Source organism: Phasianus colchicus, chromosome 1 (genome assembly GCF_987193195.1).
Source record: "Phasianus colchicus chromosome 1, bPhaCol1.hap1.1, whole genome shotgun sequence".
Lineage (NCBI taxonomy): Eukaryota > Metazoa > Chordata > Aves > Galliformes > Phasianidae > Phasianus > Phasianus colchicus.
This window is the reverse complement of record NC_143436.1, coordinates 125,548,515-125,567,243: the sequence shown is the minus strand read 5'-3', so window position 1 is coordinate 125,567,243 and position 18,729 is coordinate 125,548,515. Positions and strand designations below refer to the sequence as shown.

The following is an 18,729-nucleotide window of genomic DNA, read 5'->3' as shown; positions in this document are numbered from 1 at the left end:
ATAGAGGTGCTTCTTCTCCTGTAACAGTAGCACTGGGAACGAGGAAAAAACTCATCATATGCATAACTCCTTGCATTACTAGGTCTTTCACAACTTCACTTATGCCTTTATGCTGGTTTTAGCCTGATGATTTGAGAGCTTCCTGAAGCACTGTTCACCTTCAAAATGCATGAATTGGCTTCCCTGGAAACAGCACTTGAGTGGAAAGGAACAAGAGTCATGAAGGTAAAAACTGCACTGAAGAGTAAGAGTAAGGGAAATTCTTTGGGTTTTTGCAATTTGAATTTATCAAGCACTTACATAGCAGTAAGATTAACGTAGCATAAAAAAATCCTGCAGGGCAGACTGAAAAGAAGCCAGTTTGGACACCCTGGTTTTTCTTTTATTCTTTCACTCTACTACCTTCGTCACCTCTTGGTCACGGCTTCCCATCAGCCATATCTCATCAGCCACTTTCTACTTTACCTTATAGAACTGCTAACAATTTGCCCATCCTGGGAAGCCATTCAATTTTATACACAGCCAGCTTGGAGTGACAGAAAACACATTCTCCAAATGCCTACGTATTTCCTGAAAACTTTTGCTAACAGCCAGTCACCATTCCCCGAGAAGGATGTGCTAATGCATACACTGGAACACTTTCAGAATTTCTTTAAAACATCATCTCAAGGGCTCCTTGAGTGTTCATGAAGAATACAGATCACCTTCTACTTCTTCCAACAAGAGCTTTAAATGCACAGTTGCTTTCAGGTGAGGTTCTCTGTGGCCAAGGGCACAAAAATTCTTTGCACTTTTATGGATGTTCTGATCACAACAGCATAAGCTTTGTCCTGGAAATATAACATAAGCTCATGGATTACGTTATCTAAATTACATATTCTTTTTACCTCACTCGTTTGGAGAGTATCCCAGTTAAGGTCTAACATGTACATTACAGTTTCTGGCCACTGGAGTTACATTTATAACAGCAGATCTGTACCTAAGTAAGTGCATCCCCATCCTATATTGTCACATCTTCTGGCCGATGGACACTTTGTCATATGGCAGTAAACTGAGGCTTTTTTTCTTCAAGCTCCTGTGTTTTCAAGATCAACTCTTGACTTATTACATGGAAATCTGAAAGTTACATTTTATTTCACCTCTCAAAGTAGGGTTTGAGCACTTAAGAGCTGTGCAGAACAGTTTGGAAATATGTGAATGTTTAGGAAAAAAAAAAGATCAAAACAATCAGCAAACATATATTTTTAAAATCTCTGTATTCCTCAATCCATTTCATGATTTCTGAGTGGTCCAGATTAAAAAACATGATTACAGAGAAAGGAATTTTACAGCAATTTAAAACAAAGAGGTATGGCAAACAACAAGAAGGATGTCAGTATATGCACAACTTTCCTCTTGCCAAACTGTGAGCTGTGCTACCCTCATCTGCAGGGCTTTTGATCTGCAGGGAATCTAGTGAAGACTTTTCCCAAATTCACTTGGTACTTGTGAACTTGTGCACCTTGTGGATAGGCTCTCAAATATTGAGGGAAGAGGTGGCTGCAGGGCTTCTGGTATAACTGTATTTGCATGGGACAGTTCTAAGGTGTTATATCTGCAAATGGATGTTTATGTATCAGATGAGTTTTACCATGAAAATTAAAACCATGTAGAAGTACAAGAGAGCACAGGTTGTGCATTTTTTAACATACACCTAGACATACACATCACTGCAATATTGATACTTGGAAAAAAAATCACACGGAATTAAGCATTTATTTATCAGACATTAATTCTTCATATGTCCATGTGCAAATACATCCTTATTCACGCCACACTAAGACATTAGTTAGCTAGTGTCCTAGCTGCTGCAGTACTGAGATTTATAGTCTCTTTTGCAAAGTCCAGATTTATGTCAGTAGATTCTTAAGGAAAAAAAAGTACAGGAGCCCACGATTAGTTCTGTGTTGCAGGCCATTACAAACAGAAGAAGGAAAAGAAAGCTAAATGCAAAACACAAGTTCTGCCTCTTTCGTTCCGCACCATGTTGTACCTTGTAAGCACTGCTGACTGCAGGACCTTCAGATCAGTTTAGGTATTTCACTGTTTCAGGGATTAACCCATGAACTGCAGTTTGGTGTAGATGCGTTTGAAGAAAATAAGACTTAAACTCACGCTGTCAAAAACCCAAGCAATCTAATAATGCATATACTCGCATGAAATAATAAACATATATTCTCTGAATAAGCTTTTTCAAGGTTGAGCGTTGTAGACTTAGGTCAAGTTAATCTGAAATTTACTTCAGTGTATACATTCAACTGTTAAATGTTATGATCTGTTCTACCTTTTTGAGATGATTGGTGAATTCTCTTTGAATAATACGTCTTACACAAATGTGGTTCTCAGCTTCTCTGAAGTCCATGGTCAGGTTAACTCTTTCCATAAAGCACCTAAAAGTAAAGTCATTGTGGATAACAAGTTGGACTAAATATAGTTGTAATGTGTAGAATTTCACTACTTAAACAAATTTTGGAAAAAAAACCCCACAATTTAAACTGATGGTATGTCATAATCTTCCAACCTACTGTTTCTTTCACAGTATTCTACATGCTCTTTTCAGGAATACTAAACAAACAAACAAAAAAAAAACCAACAAAAGAAACCTTACAAAAACCTCTATGTAACTGCAAAATAGATTCACTGTGGAGTTATTTTGGATTGAGCCTAGCATCACATTTCCTTCTGACATTCTGTAGTCCACTGCATTTAATCACAACTAATGTTTATGTTGTATAAGTTTGATATGTATCAGATACTATGTCACAGTTGTGACATTTCAATCAGCATAGTCTGTTTCCATCTCTTCTTGCAATAACAATTCTTTCATCCAAAGCAGTATTAAATAAGATTATAAGACAGCAGATGGCATCACTTTGTTATTTTAAACTGTTGTACACTGACCATTTACTGTAAAGAATAATCCATTTTCAAAGATTTATAAACAGAGCTCTATAGACACCGCAGACAAGGGACATACCAGAAATTAAAATGTCACCATTTTATCACAGAATCACAGAATGAGTTGGAAATGACATCAAAGCCCACCCAGCCCCAACCCCTGCCATGTGCAGGGCTGCCCCCCACCAGCTCAGGCTGCCCAGGGCCCCATCCAACCTGGCCTTGAGGGATTCCAGGGATGGGGCACCACAGCTTCTCTGGGCAGCTGTGCCAGGGCCTCACCAACCTCTGAGTAAAGGATTTCTGTGTAACATCTAACCTAAATCTTCTCTCTTGTTAAAAGCCTTGTTTTACCACTGAACATCCTGACAAAGACTCCCTCCCCATCTTTCCTTTAGGCCATATTACGTACAGGATGATCACTATAGGGCCTCCTCAGAGCCTTCTCTTCTCCAGGCTGAGCAATCCCGTTTCACCTATCTGGTTGCTTTGATCTGTCATTAGTTTCATGCAGGCATCTTAAAGCAGCCATTGTCCACTGTTCACCACAGCTACGGCTGCGTTTCCTCCATTCCCTAGGTACTTCCAAGCCCCTCAGCCAGCCTCCTGCACACTGTCAGCTAAAGCCACTCATGTCTTCAAGAGATCACAAAGCATAATGGCTAGCTTTAGGTAATCTGGCAGATGTGACCTCAGCTTAGCAGTAATGTATAGACTCCCTTCCTCATCTGTTCCCACTGGGATTGCTACTAAAGCCCCAATCACTCTGTAGGACACAAAACATCCGTAGGAGAGAGCTGCCCATTCAACAAAGTGGAACTCGGCAAAGATGGTGAATGTGCCTGTTCAGCATCACATGAAACAGCCCTCATGAAAACAGAGCTAAGTCTAACCACATCTGCTATTCAACCACCATTTGATAATTTCTCTCCAAACATTCTTTATCTACTTCTTAGAACGATGTGAAAAATAGGCATAGAGAAATTTCCTGTGTTTTCAAATGATATAAAGACTTGAAAAGGCAAAATAAAAACAAAGGCATCTGCGCACAGCCTCCAACCGCTGTACAGAAAAATGGGAATTCAAAGGAGGCAATGTACTAAGTTATTTTTCCCATTACTTTTCAGCAGAATAACAAAAACATTATGTTCTACTCAGGGTATTCAGAAAGTGGCTGTCACTGCTGTTTGTAGGTGTAGGTGTTACAGTCAGAATACATGATCCAAGCAGTGTACTTTTCCACATGCTGTTCTGCTAAGAACAAATGCAAGCAGGGTCTTGATCTTGAGATGCCATTAGGAAGCATTCGGATGGTCTCAGCTGCCAAACATCTAAATGGATATATTCCACTACTGCAGGTAGTCTGTGGTACAAATCTTGCCCAGAGGTGGCTCTGCACTGGTGACAGTGTTCACTGATCCCTCTGCCCCACACACTGCTCTGTGTAAGAGTCCCTGACAGCTCTGTGCAACAGCGACAGGCATGGGTGATGGGGAAAGGACAATACAGAGGAGAAAAGGAGCAAGCCAGAGCACTGGAGAAAACGCCCTTCCTTGCCCACAAATACGCAGCTCAGCTTTTCTTTACCCACTCCCAAACCCCTTCCCTGGACTTGCCTTTTAAAAAGCTATTGAAAGAGCCATGCTGTTTGTACTCTATGAACACAGAGATGGCAGCCTTACAGAATGTTTTGCAATTCTTTGCAGGGTTGCTGGCAGTTTATCCTCATTCAGTGGATAAATGCAAGTACCCACCAGAATGTGTGCTTAGTATTGAGCATGCATATAATGGCAGCCAGAAATTTGACCTGAAAATCTTCTGCCTGAAGGATGGGACTTTCAGGAAGAAATGAATTCTCAAAACCAACAAGGCTAAGTAACTCATGGAGAAGCTATAAATTTATTTCTTCAGAAAGGAAAAAAATGTCAACCAACATTAGAACAAACAAATAGGTTATAAAATCTTTTTACTTTAACATCTACTTTCTCCCTCAGTGTTTAAATCAGCACATTAGCAGTATACTACCAAAGCATTCATCCTTTTTCAGGCAGAAAATATGCTTTTTCAGCCACTCTGAGCATGTCATTGTACTTCTGACAAACAAACAAACAACAGAGCTCTGGAGAGCTGTGATGAGCAGAGACAGGAGGCAAGAAATAAGTCTTGGATACAAGTACAGAACAGTCCTCAAATCTATTGTCTTTTTATGGAAGTCACCTTCTAAAGAGTTGGCACTGTGGGCTTTAGACAATGCTCTTTATTTTTATTATTTTCCAAGGGTTAATTTCCCCTCCCCAACCTGGCAGTAATATAAATTGAATGTCATTTTTTTCTCAATAATAAAATGAATCATAAATACATACCTAAGAATAAGATGAATCAAAACCAGAAACACCATTACTACTGGTGTCATGATAATTGATATTCATATTCGTTGCAGCCATATGCTTTCTTCTCAGACTGCTCTGAAATACCTACTAGTCCACAAGGTAGACAACTGGAGGTCACTAAAGAGTCTGTAATGTTATCCATAGTGAATATCACTATTGTAATGACAAAAAAATCATCTGACACAGCTGCCTACGTTAAGAGAGGTCAGCCTCAAGTGCTCTTGCCCTTTCTTATCTCTAAGTTGCAGCTTAACAAGACAGTTGATACGAACCCAGGAACTAAAAAAATGCAAGGTACTCAGTAAATAACTCAGGTGGGCTGTGCTCAATGTCAGAAGCGATGTGAGGTAGGCTTCAAATTTTAGGTAAGTCTAAACATTCACACAGGGCTCTAGCAGGGCTTTGTAAAGCAGAAGCAAGCAGGTTGCCTAATCCCTAGTCCCACCAGTGGTTACACTAACTCAGCCAGCTTTATGTGCCTATCTGGCCTCCAGATAGATGTGAACTGAAGCCCCTCAGACCTTCTGAATTCTTTTGGTCAGTTTTAGATTATACTCTCATAACAACAAAGATTTCCTAAACCATTCTGACCAACTGGATGGATTTTGAGGAAATTAAATCTTACAGTCACACTATATACTATAATCCTTACACAGAGAAAAACATCATTCTAAAATAACAGGGAAAGTCGCATAGGCAAAGCAACATTATTTCAGACTCAATTACAGCCAATTTTTGAGCTAACCTATATACACAAAGCATTACACTCTCCCCAGCTTACTTCTTACAGGAATAAGCAGGTCTCCAGAACTCCACTCATTTTGACAACAAATCCATACAGGATTCACTGGCCTACCTGCACCTTCAAATTTATTTTCTTCCCAAACCTTCCTTCCCCCTCTTCTGAACTTGCTTTCCCTGCTAGATACAGATTTTAAATGAGCAGTGAGAATGCTTGGTCTCTGAAGACAATAATGAAGAACTTACACTTTTATCCCCACCTCAGCTGTCCTCGTTCGTTTGCAGATACTCGTGCAGCAGTCGCCAATGGACAGTTATCTCCTTGCTTCCTGCTATAGGGCACAACTCTGAAAGCCTGAAGAATTACCTCCTCCTGTCTTTCACAGTGCTTTTAAACTGATGGTGGGAGGGGCAGAACGTCTCCCTGTCTCATTGTGTTAAGAAAGCTAAAATTCCCATTGAAAGTGACTCACCAACATTAATCATATATACACCAGATTGAAAAGCTCTCAGAACGTGAAGGCTGAATCTCATTCTCAGTTAAGCAAATTAGAAGCAAATTGCTCAGCACTATCGTATTATCTTAACTGCCATATCTGTACAATTTTGCACAATGGAGCTGATGAATACAAATTTACTGTTTCAAGCATTGAACTCCTAGAGAGAGGTGCTTCTGAATCTTTCAGAAGAGCAGTGAGTAACATGCAGCTTCCATTATGTTAAAATAGATAAGCAGCACTGTAAAGATTTTTCTCTACAAGATACTTGCTTCATTTACCACCTGTTTTATGCATTAGAATAAACATCCCTATTGACTAACCAAGCAGATGAATACCAGAATCTTCAGTAAACAAGTTACACTGCAGCTTCAAATACTGCAGTTTGTTTGCTCCTCACTGAGAATAGCGTGTACTCTATTTTTCATTCCATAACACTAAATCTGAGTACAAAAATGGAAAGGGGACTGTTTAGATTCAAGGCTATTCCTAGAGCTAAATGTTGGGGTAAGGGGGTTGAAGAAGAGAAAAATAAAATGATTTTATCATCATTTCTTGAAACGTATCTTGAGAAAAAAAGCAAAACAAACAGCAACACTCAATAAGTCATATTTGGGAACATGTACACTCCGCTGAATCTACAAAGCAGGGAATTTTCCCATTTGTACTATGAACACAGCACAGACTTTTGCCTCTCTGCTGTTTTTGATGATGTTTTTAATTTCTCTTGATATCGGCTATCCAGCTCCCATTGGACTATATTCACAATTACATATGAAGCATATTCTATTAGCTGTAAGAACAGTACAGTTACAAAAAGTGAACAATTCTTTTGCATTTCAGGGCAGTGTTCCAATGCACAGCAACTAGATTATGATCTGTCATGTTCCTGTAAATTAGGATAAATCAAGTGTTGCTCAAACTAGCTCAAATCTTGGCATCGAAGAAACCAAGTTCTCAACACAGTACAGTGCTTAGCTCTTGCCTAGTTAATGATTTCTATTGACATTTAATTACAGCATGTTTCCTGAAGTTAAGGCACAGCTTCAGCGTAAGTGGGGCTACTCTGAGTAAGAGACTTACGAATCAACACTCATCTGACAAATAGCTTTAGAATCATAGAATAACCGAGTTTGGAAAAGATGTCCAAGATCATCCAGACCAACCGTCCACCATTTTGATATGTGGCAATGTATAATACACAGAAATAGCCACAGATGTAAACTTAGCTCCTCAGTAGAAGGATACACAGCCCCAAAATTATAACTACTACTACAAAAGATAAAAATACTTAAGTGTGTCTGCATACATTTTGCAAACATAAGAGCAAACTAGTCAGATTTCCTTCCTTCTTTGCGTTTGCTATACTTTCTACATCTATACATCTTACTGTACAATGTGAGAACAGTCACAATATGAGAATAATTACTGTACATTTCTTTATCTCTAGGAAAAAGAATGTCTGTGTGACTTCAAAACATCAGTCTCTTCTTGATCCTTATTCAACAAAATAGCTTGCTGCTGTAGAGACACAGCACCATCTTCTAGTGGTCCCCCTCCCAAATGTTAACAGAAATACTTGAGGAATGAGCAAAATGATAATCTTGCTCTATGAGGCAGATGACATGAAGTATGGATTCTTATATACATATTCTGCCTCAGAACTGGACTACAAACATTCACTTTGTGAAGCTCTTTGAGGTGTGTTACTGACGAGCCTCTATCCTCTGGGAAAAAAAAAAAATAGTGTCTTGAGGTGGTTATCCTAAAATTGAGGTACCCAAACCCACTGCCCACTGCTAAGAATGCTGTGTATCGTTCAAGAAAATGGTAATCCAGAAAGCTGAGTTCCTAAATTGACCACAGTGTGTCACAAATTCAGTGGCCCCCAGTGTAATCAGTAAATCCAAATAAATTAGCTGCTAAAAAAATAAATAAATACATTAAAAAAAAAATACAAAAACAAACAAACAAACAAAAAAACAAGTAGAAGCTATCCAGAAGATATACAGCACCCCAGAAAAGGGAGCAGCACCCTCGACTAAAGCAAGCTCACATCAGCCATGCAGCAAACATTAGCAGGTGCAGTACCGTGTTCATTTGTTCTACCTTCACACTTCATTTATCAGAAAGCTTTTTCTACTAACGTCCTCACCAGTAAGAGGGCTTGATATAAGGAAAGCCTTCCCACAAGGACTAAACAGAGCTCAACCCAGGTACACAGCTATTCTCATATTGTTCCCGAAGGTATTTATTTTGCAGGTTCAATCACTACTTAGTAAATACAAACAGTTTGAAACATTCTGATTTTTCATGACTAGACTTTTTCCATATTATTTAATAGTAATATTTTTTTTTAACACATTCAAAAGGAAAAGCTCCTGAAAAGTGCTAGCGATTGAGCTGTTGTCTGCTGCAATAGAAGTCTGCTTTCTCAGGGTAAAGATTTTACACAGTAAGTGACAAGGAAATCTGGTGATAAAAAGAGTAATTGCTATTGATGGGCTTAATGCCGTATTGCTATAATTAAGTGAACAAAAGGGCACAAGACCTCGAAACGTGACATTAATAACATAAAAATGTTCAGTCTATGAAATATCAGTCTGGTTGTTACAGAAAATCCTATAAGCTCAGAAGAAGGTAAACCTTTTCTTACTCAGTCTTGAGAGCATAAGGAATGAGTAAGCTTGATTTTCTTTCAAAAAAGTATTTGGAAAGTCTGCCATGATAATTACATATTGATGCCTCTCCCTCTGTTTTAATTTTTTTCCCCAAGGAAATTATTTAAGGTCAAAAGGGAACCGTTGGTAGAGGCAGGGGTAGAAGAACACCATCAATCTCATGTGAAACCCACACATGTGAGCCAGTCACTGCATGAGCATATAGCTCAAAATTCAGGACGTAATCCTTTCTCTTTTCCAAACACCTTGCAGCAGCTTTTATGACATGGCTTGGAATTTAGCGTGAAAGTTTTCATGTTAAATTTCAGGTCTTTTTCTATAGTCTCATGACTCTGAATCCTTTCTCTTCTTTGCTTAGAAATATACTTAGGTAGTACGAACTATAAACCAAACAGATGCCTCTGAAGGACTTAGATGCTCAGGAAGTCCTTTGCAGTCTGTGTCTTCCTCTGTTTCCTCTTGAGCTTAATTCAACATATTAAAGTTGTATTCTGCTTCAGATATTTTAAGTTAGTCCTACTAAGACTTGTCTCCCTCCCGTTTAGACTAAGAGGACTTTTCACCCATGTTATCTGTGCTTTTTCATTGATCAGTTATAAATTCATAATTTTCTTCGTATGGGGAAAAATATACACAAATAATCAGAAACAACAAGATCTAAAATACTCAAAAAGGTCTAAATAGAAAACTCAAACTGACTCTTCAAATGAAGAGGAACGCTGGCATCAAATTAAATAAGTTAAGATTTTATCTTCCATATTTGTAACTAATTTCTGCCCTTGTTATGCACACTGAAATACACACTTGCTTTGTTTATACTTAACTATACCACTCACAAAATTAGGTTGGTAAGTAGGAATAATGAGCAGTCTTGATTCTAGTATAACATGAAAGAAACAAAAGAAGAATCATGAGGAACTGTAGAAGTATGTGTTGAATGCCTGAAGGGAACAATTCAGAGGCAGTTAATGAGTACCCAATATGCAACTGAGTAGGAGAGCAGGGTCAGCGTGTGAGACCTATGAAGGAAAAGCAGAAAACGTAAACAAAGAGATCAAAATATGAAATAGGGTTTCAACAATAAACAAATCAAAACTGAACACGTTAGAAACCTGAGCAGTCTGAGGAAGGAAGGCAGGAAAGGGCCCGGGTGAAAGGCCAAAAGAGTAAAAAGAAGAATGAATAATAGTGATAAAGAAAAGGTACCATTGAAAAGGAAAAAAAGAACATAATACACAAAACTCAGCAGCATGTCAAATTTTAATTATCTTTTCAATTACTAATTAGACCTTCTCACTGATTCAATGACATGACAAACTTTCAAGAGTTTTGATGTAACGTGATGTTTTTTTCTCCCCACAATCTGCTCATCACAATGGAGATTTAGAATCCCACAGCATAGAATGGGGCATTTTCTGTAAGATAATCTCTACCCCTCAACATTATAGGAACTTCAATTTCTACCCTCAATAAAGAAAACAGTGGAAAATTCAGCGACACCAAGAGAGTAAGATTTTACATATGTTTGCAACAAATAAGCCTGAGAAAGAAAATGATCTAAAATGGAAATAATCCTTATTAGTTTTTTATATCCTTGATTGAAATAATTGCTTCTCCGCCCACACAAGAATCAAGAAGAATGCAATCAGCAGGCATTTTCAGATACTCAGCCACATGATGCACAGCAGCGGTACCTGCTGTGTGCACAAGTTCTGTCTGTGCTCATTCAAAACATCCCTGTTTAGCTGTGACCTACGTGTGCTATAAATCTTAACAAGATATCAATGAAGGTGCACTCACCATGGAACAATGGGAACAACTACTTACTTCTGTATTGCTGCTTTTACTAAAGTCACTTTAACCAGTAATTATTCATTTCAGACAGAGTTTGAAGTCTCTTAGCTCAAATTCAGTGGGACCACAAAGAAATCAAGTGCATCAAAAATTGGCCCACTATCAGCCATGACTCTTCGACCAGATTCAAATTGTAGAAGCTCAAGTTGTAGGTGCTCAGCAGAAGTATCACAGAATCATAGAATGGCCTGGGTTGAAAAGGACCACAATGATCTCCCAGATTCAACCTGCTATGTGCAGGCCACATCCAGCCTGGCCTTGAATGCCTCCAGGGATGGGACATTCACAACCTCCTTGGGCAACCTGTTCCAGTGCATCACCACCCTCTGTGTGAAAAACCTCCTCTTAGTATCTAACCTAAACCTCCCCTGTCTCAGTTTAAAACCATCCCCCTTATCCTATCGCTACTGTAGTCCAGAAAGGACTAAGTGGTCCAGAAAGGCATCCTTTTCCCTTATTTATTATTATTATTTTTTTAATTTTTGTAATTAGGAACAATTCTTTCAATAATTCTTAATGGTTAACTAGGAAAAGAGGAAAGTGGGCACAGTCTCTTTAAAGAATCCAGCACGAAATATAAATGTCATTTTGAAACATATGTTGTTACATATTACGTGTAATTGACATTATGCTGAAGATGGACAAAATTCAATTACATTGATTCTGTATGCCAAGGGAACTCTGATAAATTAAACACCCCTGTTCACAGCTCTGTGAGAACAGAATGTTTTCCTGTGTATTGCAGCAGCACACAAAAATCACCAAAGCAAACAGAGAAAGATTAATTGCTGTACTCTAAAAAAGTTAAGTATGAAACAGATATACATCGACTTCTTTTCTCATTGTCACAAAAAGACAAGGAAGTTTCACTGAACAAAACAGGGTTTGAATTTGAAGCAAAAAAACACTCTGAGTACCTGTAGTTCTGCTGGACTTAAGAGAAAAGTGCAAAGGCAAGCACATTTCCATTTTTGCAACAGAAGGGAAGGCAGTGAGAAAATTCATCTCGTGCATTAATCTTAACATTCCCCACAAGTGACTCAAGTCTGCAGCAGAAAACATTCCCACTATCTTATGAGAAAGACGTCATGTTTCCCACACGGAACCATTGGAGAAAAGCCCAAGCAGTGCTGTTTTCCCTACTTTCATCCTGACAAGTCTGTTTTGCAGACCCTTCTGCTGCTCAGTCCTCAGCAGTAAAGAAGTTTTCTCCATTTATGAACAGAAGTTAAACTAACCCTCACAGATACATAATCGGCTTAAGTCAGAGCATTGATAAACAATTATCTAATCACTTACAATTTATTATGGTAATCCATGGGAAAGCATCTTGGAATCACGAGCAGCAGCGAAGTAGAATAAAAGCTAATCTTTCTGAAGCAATACATGTTTACACACTTAGAAGACAGAAATGTGTGCTTTATATGGTGATAAGCTTAAAAAAATTCATTCAGCAGTGAAGAGTAGGAGATACCTCAGGGGGAGAAAGAAAGGTCAGAAAGTCATCTGCAGCAACTGAACTTTGATAGTTAGGTGTGTCTGAGCCAAATGGCTTTTTTTTTTTTTTCCCTACTAATACCTTTTTGCTTTTAGGAGAACTGAGCGCATGCAATACTCATTAACATCAGGGAAAGCCAATGTATTTAGCAACTGGGAAAAATAAGTTTCAAGTGTCAGGTTTGTGAAAAGGACGGACAGTCCCGATGCTTCAAAATTAAGTACTCAGCTTTCGCAAGAGAACCTACAGCATCCCTCCAGGAAGTACCAGAGATGTGGGGAGCGTCAGCCAACAGCTTTCACAACCATCAGCATGCTGAGCAAGCAGCCAGCAGCAGATGTGGGCAACCTAACCCACATTACTTCGCAGAGTGCAGGAACAAAATCAGCCAGGAGTGGCTTATATCACACCAGCCCATGACCCCTTATCAGGATCTGAGTGCCAACACGGAAATTGCAAAATTGACAAGAAGGCAAGAGGCTGCCTGAAGTGGAGCTCTGAGCTCAGGGTGCTGACTCAGGAGCTGAGGTGCTCCTCAGCATCACAGCTGTGCCACATCCCATCCCATGCTCCTGAGCACGCAGCTATGCAAGCTCTTTGTCTCGCCCAATGACCAGACAAAATAACTCAAGACCTATCAGATCAGAGGAATGGGGAAAAACCTGACTTGAGTCCAACCAGTCTGTCTGTCAGACTGTTCTTCTCCCAGGAAGTCCCTTGCTGCAGTTCCAGCAGGACAGGAGGGATACAGTGAGAGCTCAGCTGAGAGGAGTGGGACACTGGAGACATGTGGAATCTGCCCAGTCTGCTGGGATGTGTCCCAAATGCTTGGAAAAAGTCTGTGGCTGCTTGGTTTGTTTATTCATGAACATGGAGTCTGGAGCAGACTTCAGGTGGGATTTAGGATAAGATTAGGAGAAGCAACTAAGCAGTGACAAAGGATTTAGTATCTTCATAAAACAAACATGGTGCAGGAAGGCAGAAGTCCAAAAAATGCCAGTAATAAAAAAACAAAGCTTGAGCACAATACAGGTTAAAAAAAAAAACAACAAAAAACAAAAAACGTAACCACTAACAAAATAAAATAGATTCAATATGAAATGATTAAACAGAACACTTACTGTAACAGATTGCAATTTATTCATCTTCAGAGTATTTCCCAATACAATTACTCAGCTGAACTCTTGTTTTTTATTAATGTGACATGAAATTTGAATTCATAATGATTTTTCTCTTTTTATTTATATACATGGGAACCATTTACAATTCAAATGTGATTTCTCACTGTACGCCTGGGTGAAATCTACAGTTTAAGATGAATGGTTTTTCTGTACCAGTTTACATCTCCCAGTAATTCTTTTTTCATAATACAACGTACTGAGACAGGACTGAGATTATTGAAAAAAATTGTATTGGCAATCAAGGAAGACAATTTATCAAGTGTAAATATTCCAAATTTTTAAAACCAAGTCCTCCTATTATTTCCCACTTTCTTTACTAGATATTTTATTACTTTCTAGTGGAACAGAAATGTTTCACACAAATATTTTATATTCTTTAAGTGTTTTCCTTCTCTGTCCATATCTTACACATTATGTCAGACACCCCACTTCAATGCTCAGCTGAAAAGTTGCATTAAAGAAAGTGGAGGTAAAGTTAAAAGAACACCACCACAAAATGTGCAATATTTTGCAATTTCAAAGAAACTCAAGGAGTTTTTCCACTTCTTACATCACAGTAAGTGATGTAAGAAGATAAGTTATTAACCAAACTTCCCATTCATCTCCAGTGGTTTACAAAATCCTTGAACATATTTCCTTCTTTTTCACTTTGTTGCTGTTGAGCTTGGCACATACAAGGATGAAGCATCTCCAGGACATGAGCTATTTGAAATTTGCAAAGAAAACAAGAAAGATAACCTAAAAACAAGTGACTTGTCTGGAAGAAATGGACGCATATAAGAAAAAAGTAAAATCAAGTTTGGTTACGGCTAAGTCAAAGCTTGGACCAACATAATTCCTTCCTCTCCTCCTACCACGTGCTCAATAATTCCGCCAAAAAGAGAGGGCCACGTAAGCATCCAAATAAATTCATTTTGCCAGCAATTTTTCTTTCACTAATTACCCTAATCTGCATATAAGCTAACATGAATATTTACTACATTTCCACAAGATATGCAGCACTGTATATGACCAGGCAGTCTGGTCTAGTATTAAAAATGGAGATGGGTGGCCCTGCATGCAGCAGTTGAGTTGGAGCTTGATGATCCTTGAGGTTCCTTCCGATCCAAGACATTCTATGATATTTATAAATATGCAGCACATTGATGTGAACTTGAAAAAGGATTATAGAAAACTTTGTAAGGAAATGTACAGATTTCACAAAAGCTTCACTTTTAATGAAAGAAAATATCCATTAATGGGAATCATAAACCTCGCTAACCTTCTCAGTGGGCAGAGATGGCAGATCTATGTTTAGCTTGGAGCGACTGCTGCACTAACAATTTAGAGAATCCCATCTGTGCCACCTCTCAAACTCCCTTGCATGTATCATCTAGGAAAACAATAATAAAGAAAACTGTTGATTTTTAATAACTGAAGAATAATAAAGTGATGCCAGACATTGTCTGGCTCTGTACAAAAACAGGGAAACTCAAACCACTGAAAAGCGTACTACAAAAAGTGAGTAAAAGGAAAGGAAGAATTCTCCTCATGTACTGTGAGATCAGACAATTGTAAGTTCAAATTTGTCATAATGCCATTATGCTTTATAGAAAACTAACATCTGGGATTTTTTTGATCCGTATTTTGAACAATGAACTAAAATGCTCAAAATTTCAAATGTTAAGTAAGCAATCCTTTTTTAGATGCAGATCTTAAGGTGCAAATGTTTTAAGCGAGCTCTTCAGGAGTATTTCGTACTTTTGGTTTGGTCAGCAAGACACTGAAAACTTAAGAATAGAAATATTCTAATGAAGTCCGTGGGAATACCCATTGAGTTTAGCCTCACATAACTTTATCTTAACCTTTATTGCTGATAGTACAAAACAGCCCACGTAATTACTTCCACAGTGTATAAAGATGAACAACATAACCTACATCCTTTATCAACATGATTAACCATAATTCACTTCTTCCATTCAATAGAGATAGGAGAATTTGTAAGTCAAAAAGACTACCAAAACATGACATGCTTGTCTTCAGTGCTTATTCAGGGATCTTCTCAGGAGTCAAGCGACCCTCTACTCTTTGAGTTTCCTTGAAATGTCCTTTCCTTGAAATACTTTTGTTCCAATTCATCTCATCTGCCTAGGTAGGCTCTACATTCCACTTTCTTCACTTTCTTTTTAGACTTCATGACTCTATTTGACATGCTTTCTTCCTCAAACCCTTTATGCCAATACTAGATCCTAGCAATATAGAAACAAAAAAAGGTCAATTACTTTGAAATTATGTATGTTAACTTCTCAACTACCTCCACTGATACACTGCTTTCCCTGCTTCTACTCTTCTTATCAAATATTCTTCTTTTTTTTTTTTTGTCTAATTTCTTCATAGCTTGAAGTAGGTGCAGATGGAACAGCAACTGCAATGTTGACATGGTAAAGTCTGTGATAAGAGTACAGCTGAGAAGCTATAATTTTCTATCTCTACTAGCTGCTTTACATTGCCAGAGAAGTATAAAAGACTGATACTGGAGTTTCACTGTGTGTAATAGAAAACGCAGCAGAACATACACATGGTGTCAGATCATGAAGGAATCTTCTGTTTGAGACAGAGTCCATGAAACTTCTCACAGAGCCTTGTTTCTGTTTTTCTTTTTTTAAATCTTGTGCAATCTTTCTTGTTTGATAACATGATTTCACTTAACAGAGACTAAAAATTAAATATTTTTGTCTCCTTATAAACAGTGTAACAGAGATGCACTGTGAGAACTTCAGAGCAACTAAGAACTTTTAATCCCTTTTCTCCTAGGATTCTCCCTTAACTTGAGGCTTCAAAACGTATACAGAACATTGGGGAAGAGAGGGGGAGGGAAGAAAGAAAGGGCACCACATTCTCAGCCTTTAAAATAAATAAAGAAATAAATAAAAGCCGCAAGAACTAAATGAACATTTTGCAACAAAACTATCATTTATCATAGAATGGATCTTTCAATACATGCTAACTCGCTCCTGTCTCTCTGTTGAGGAGCTGGCAGACCAGTTAGCAGCTAAATGTGAATAAAAAATAAAAAGTCTCAAAACATTTAATCGTGCAAAGGTTGGGGTACCTGAAAAGCCAGAAGTTCCCTGGATGCTTGATGCTTAAAAAGAACTCTTAATGTTTTGTCTCAAGACCAAGCTTTACATTTCTCAGTGCCAACCCATTTAATGTAATCCCATCCATTTGATTATGTGTATTCTGGGAAATGAGAGCAGTGCCCTGTCTTTGAATAAATCTTCCTTTTCAATTCAAGCAGTTCTCTGTATCTCTGCAGTTATACACGCCTACACCTCATTCTGCATCAATTAATGTGACTTTACCGTAACAGCTGGCTTGACTATCATAAATAATCGACAAGAGCTAAATAAGCTCCTTGGAAGGTGAAGCTCAGGACAACACAGAGATTCCCCATAGCTACCCCACCTGGCAGCAAGACGATGCCGTCCTCAGAGGCCACGCAGCTGCTGGTCCCCACCACCCAGGAGATATGCAAGAAAATTCCAAGGTAGTAGCTCGTGTAAACATTTTGAATGTCGCATTCACAGGAAACATCACTGGGCAGTTGGGTGCATGATGAGAGATACAGAAGTCTATTAAAGAAAGTGCTTTCTGCTTCCCTGTCTGTGAAAACTGTGACTAATACGTAGCCAAATCTTCACAACTGTTCTCTTATTTTTCAAGTCTTTGGGCAACAAGCATGGAGAATGTTTTAAACATCGGGCAGAAGACAAACAATTTACAAGCACTTCTGATAATGCTGGCATAAATAAGATTCGTCATCTCTCAGCTTTCCTCAACCAGTATCAAAAAAGGTTAGCTGTGTTTTTCTCAAGCAAGAGGTACAGCTTCAAACAGACCGAGTCCCTCTTGTCTCTCATCTCAGTCCTCTCCTCACACTTGATCTTACATTCCGTTTTCCAGGACTACCAGCTCTCCTCTTCCCTTCAAATCTCAAACGCCAGGAAATGTTCCCTCTCGCCTCTCATCTGTGCAGGATGCCTCTCATTCTACTTCCTCTGAAACCTATATGCATCTCCCCTCGTCTCTATCCAACCACAGCAGCCTCAACACACCCCAGCTTCCCAAACCCCATCAGGTGCATGGCTCTGGCCAGACAGAAGAGGCCGGGGGCACAGAAGGTAATAAGAGACAATAACTGCTCTCAAAGTATTTCCAGCACAAAGGCCATTTCACAGAGCTTCTTGGTGTGAGCACTGCCCAGGTCCAGAGGATTATAAGGCTGAGAGAGACAGAACAACTTCTGGTTTAGGAGGTTGTCTGGAGGAGGAATTAAAGAGCAAAGGCAGAGCTCACCCTCAGTGCTGGGCCTCTGCCAACACAAAGCAACGAGATGAAAGGGCCTGACCTCTGAAACTTGCCCAAGGATTAAATGAGCTTCTTAACATTGTGTACGAATGTAACTGTTTTCATTGTGGTTTACTGTCCTACTAGACTCTAATAAAAGGTTTTCCTCTCAGCATAAACCAATTACATCAACAGCCCAATGTATCCTGGGAGCACACGCATGATTTTCTCCTCTGTGTGACACTGAACTGTCACACTGACTCTTCTTCTTAATGATGGAATTAATCCTCCTGGCCCACGGGCACGTCGGGCACGTGCAGGTCACCCAGGCACATTCCTGATGGACACCACCATGGTGCTCAGCCAGGTCAATGTAAACAGAGACAACCTCATTATGCATAAAGACTTGGTATGGCAAGGATTCTTCAGATAAATTCTTCTGCGATCAGATCTCAAAATCTCCTCACTTTCTACCCTAGCATGAGACTGACAACAGTCAAAGTCCAATTTAAAGTGGATAAAGGGCTGGGCTTCAAGACCATTATCAAAGAAAATGTGGATGCATGAGCTGGAGTGAGTTGATCTGTAGCTTTTAAGAATATTGCAAGCAACATACAGTCA

At 38.9% G+C, this 18,729-nt stretch overlaps 1 protein-coding gene across 6 annotated transcripts in view; it reads right to left on the bottom strand.

The window, feature by feature from the left end:
- The window catches only part of ARHGAP6 (Rho GTPase activating protein 6), a 303,096-nt gene that overhangs the window by 109,798 nt on the left and 174,569 nt on the right, over nt 1-18,729 (bottom strand). Inside the window, exons 1-2 of one of the 6 annotated variants that reach the window (XM_090125772.1) lie at nt 6,315-8,856; nt 2,324-2,429 (exon numbers count right to left, since the gene is read on the bottom strand). The exons of 2 other annotated variants lie outside the window; for them this stretch is intronic. In XM_090125772.1, the coding sequence (XP_089981898.1) occupies nt 2,324-2,422 (99 nt within the window). In that variant the 5' untranslated portion in view covers nt 2,423-2,429; nt 6,315-8,856. Of the gene's footprint in view, nt 1-2,323; nt 2,430-6,314; nt 8,857-18,729 lie in introns of those variants that run through there. 3 more of the 6 variants (XM_090125778.1, XM_090125794.1, XM_090125806.1) reach the window with 3 other exon arrangements.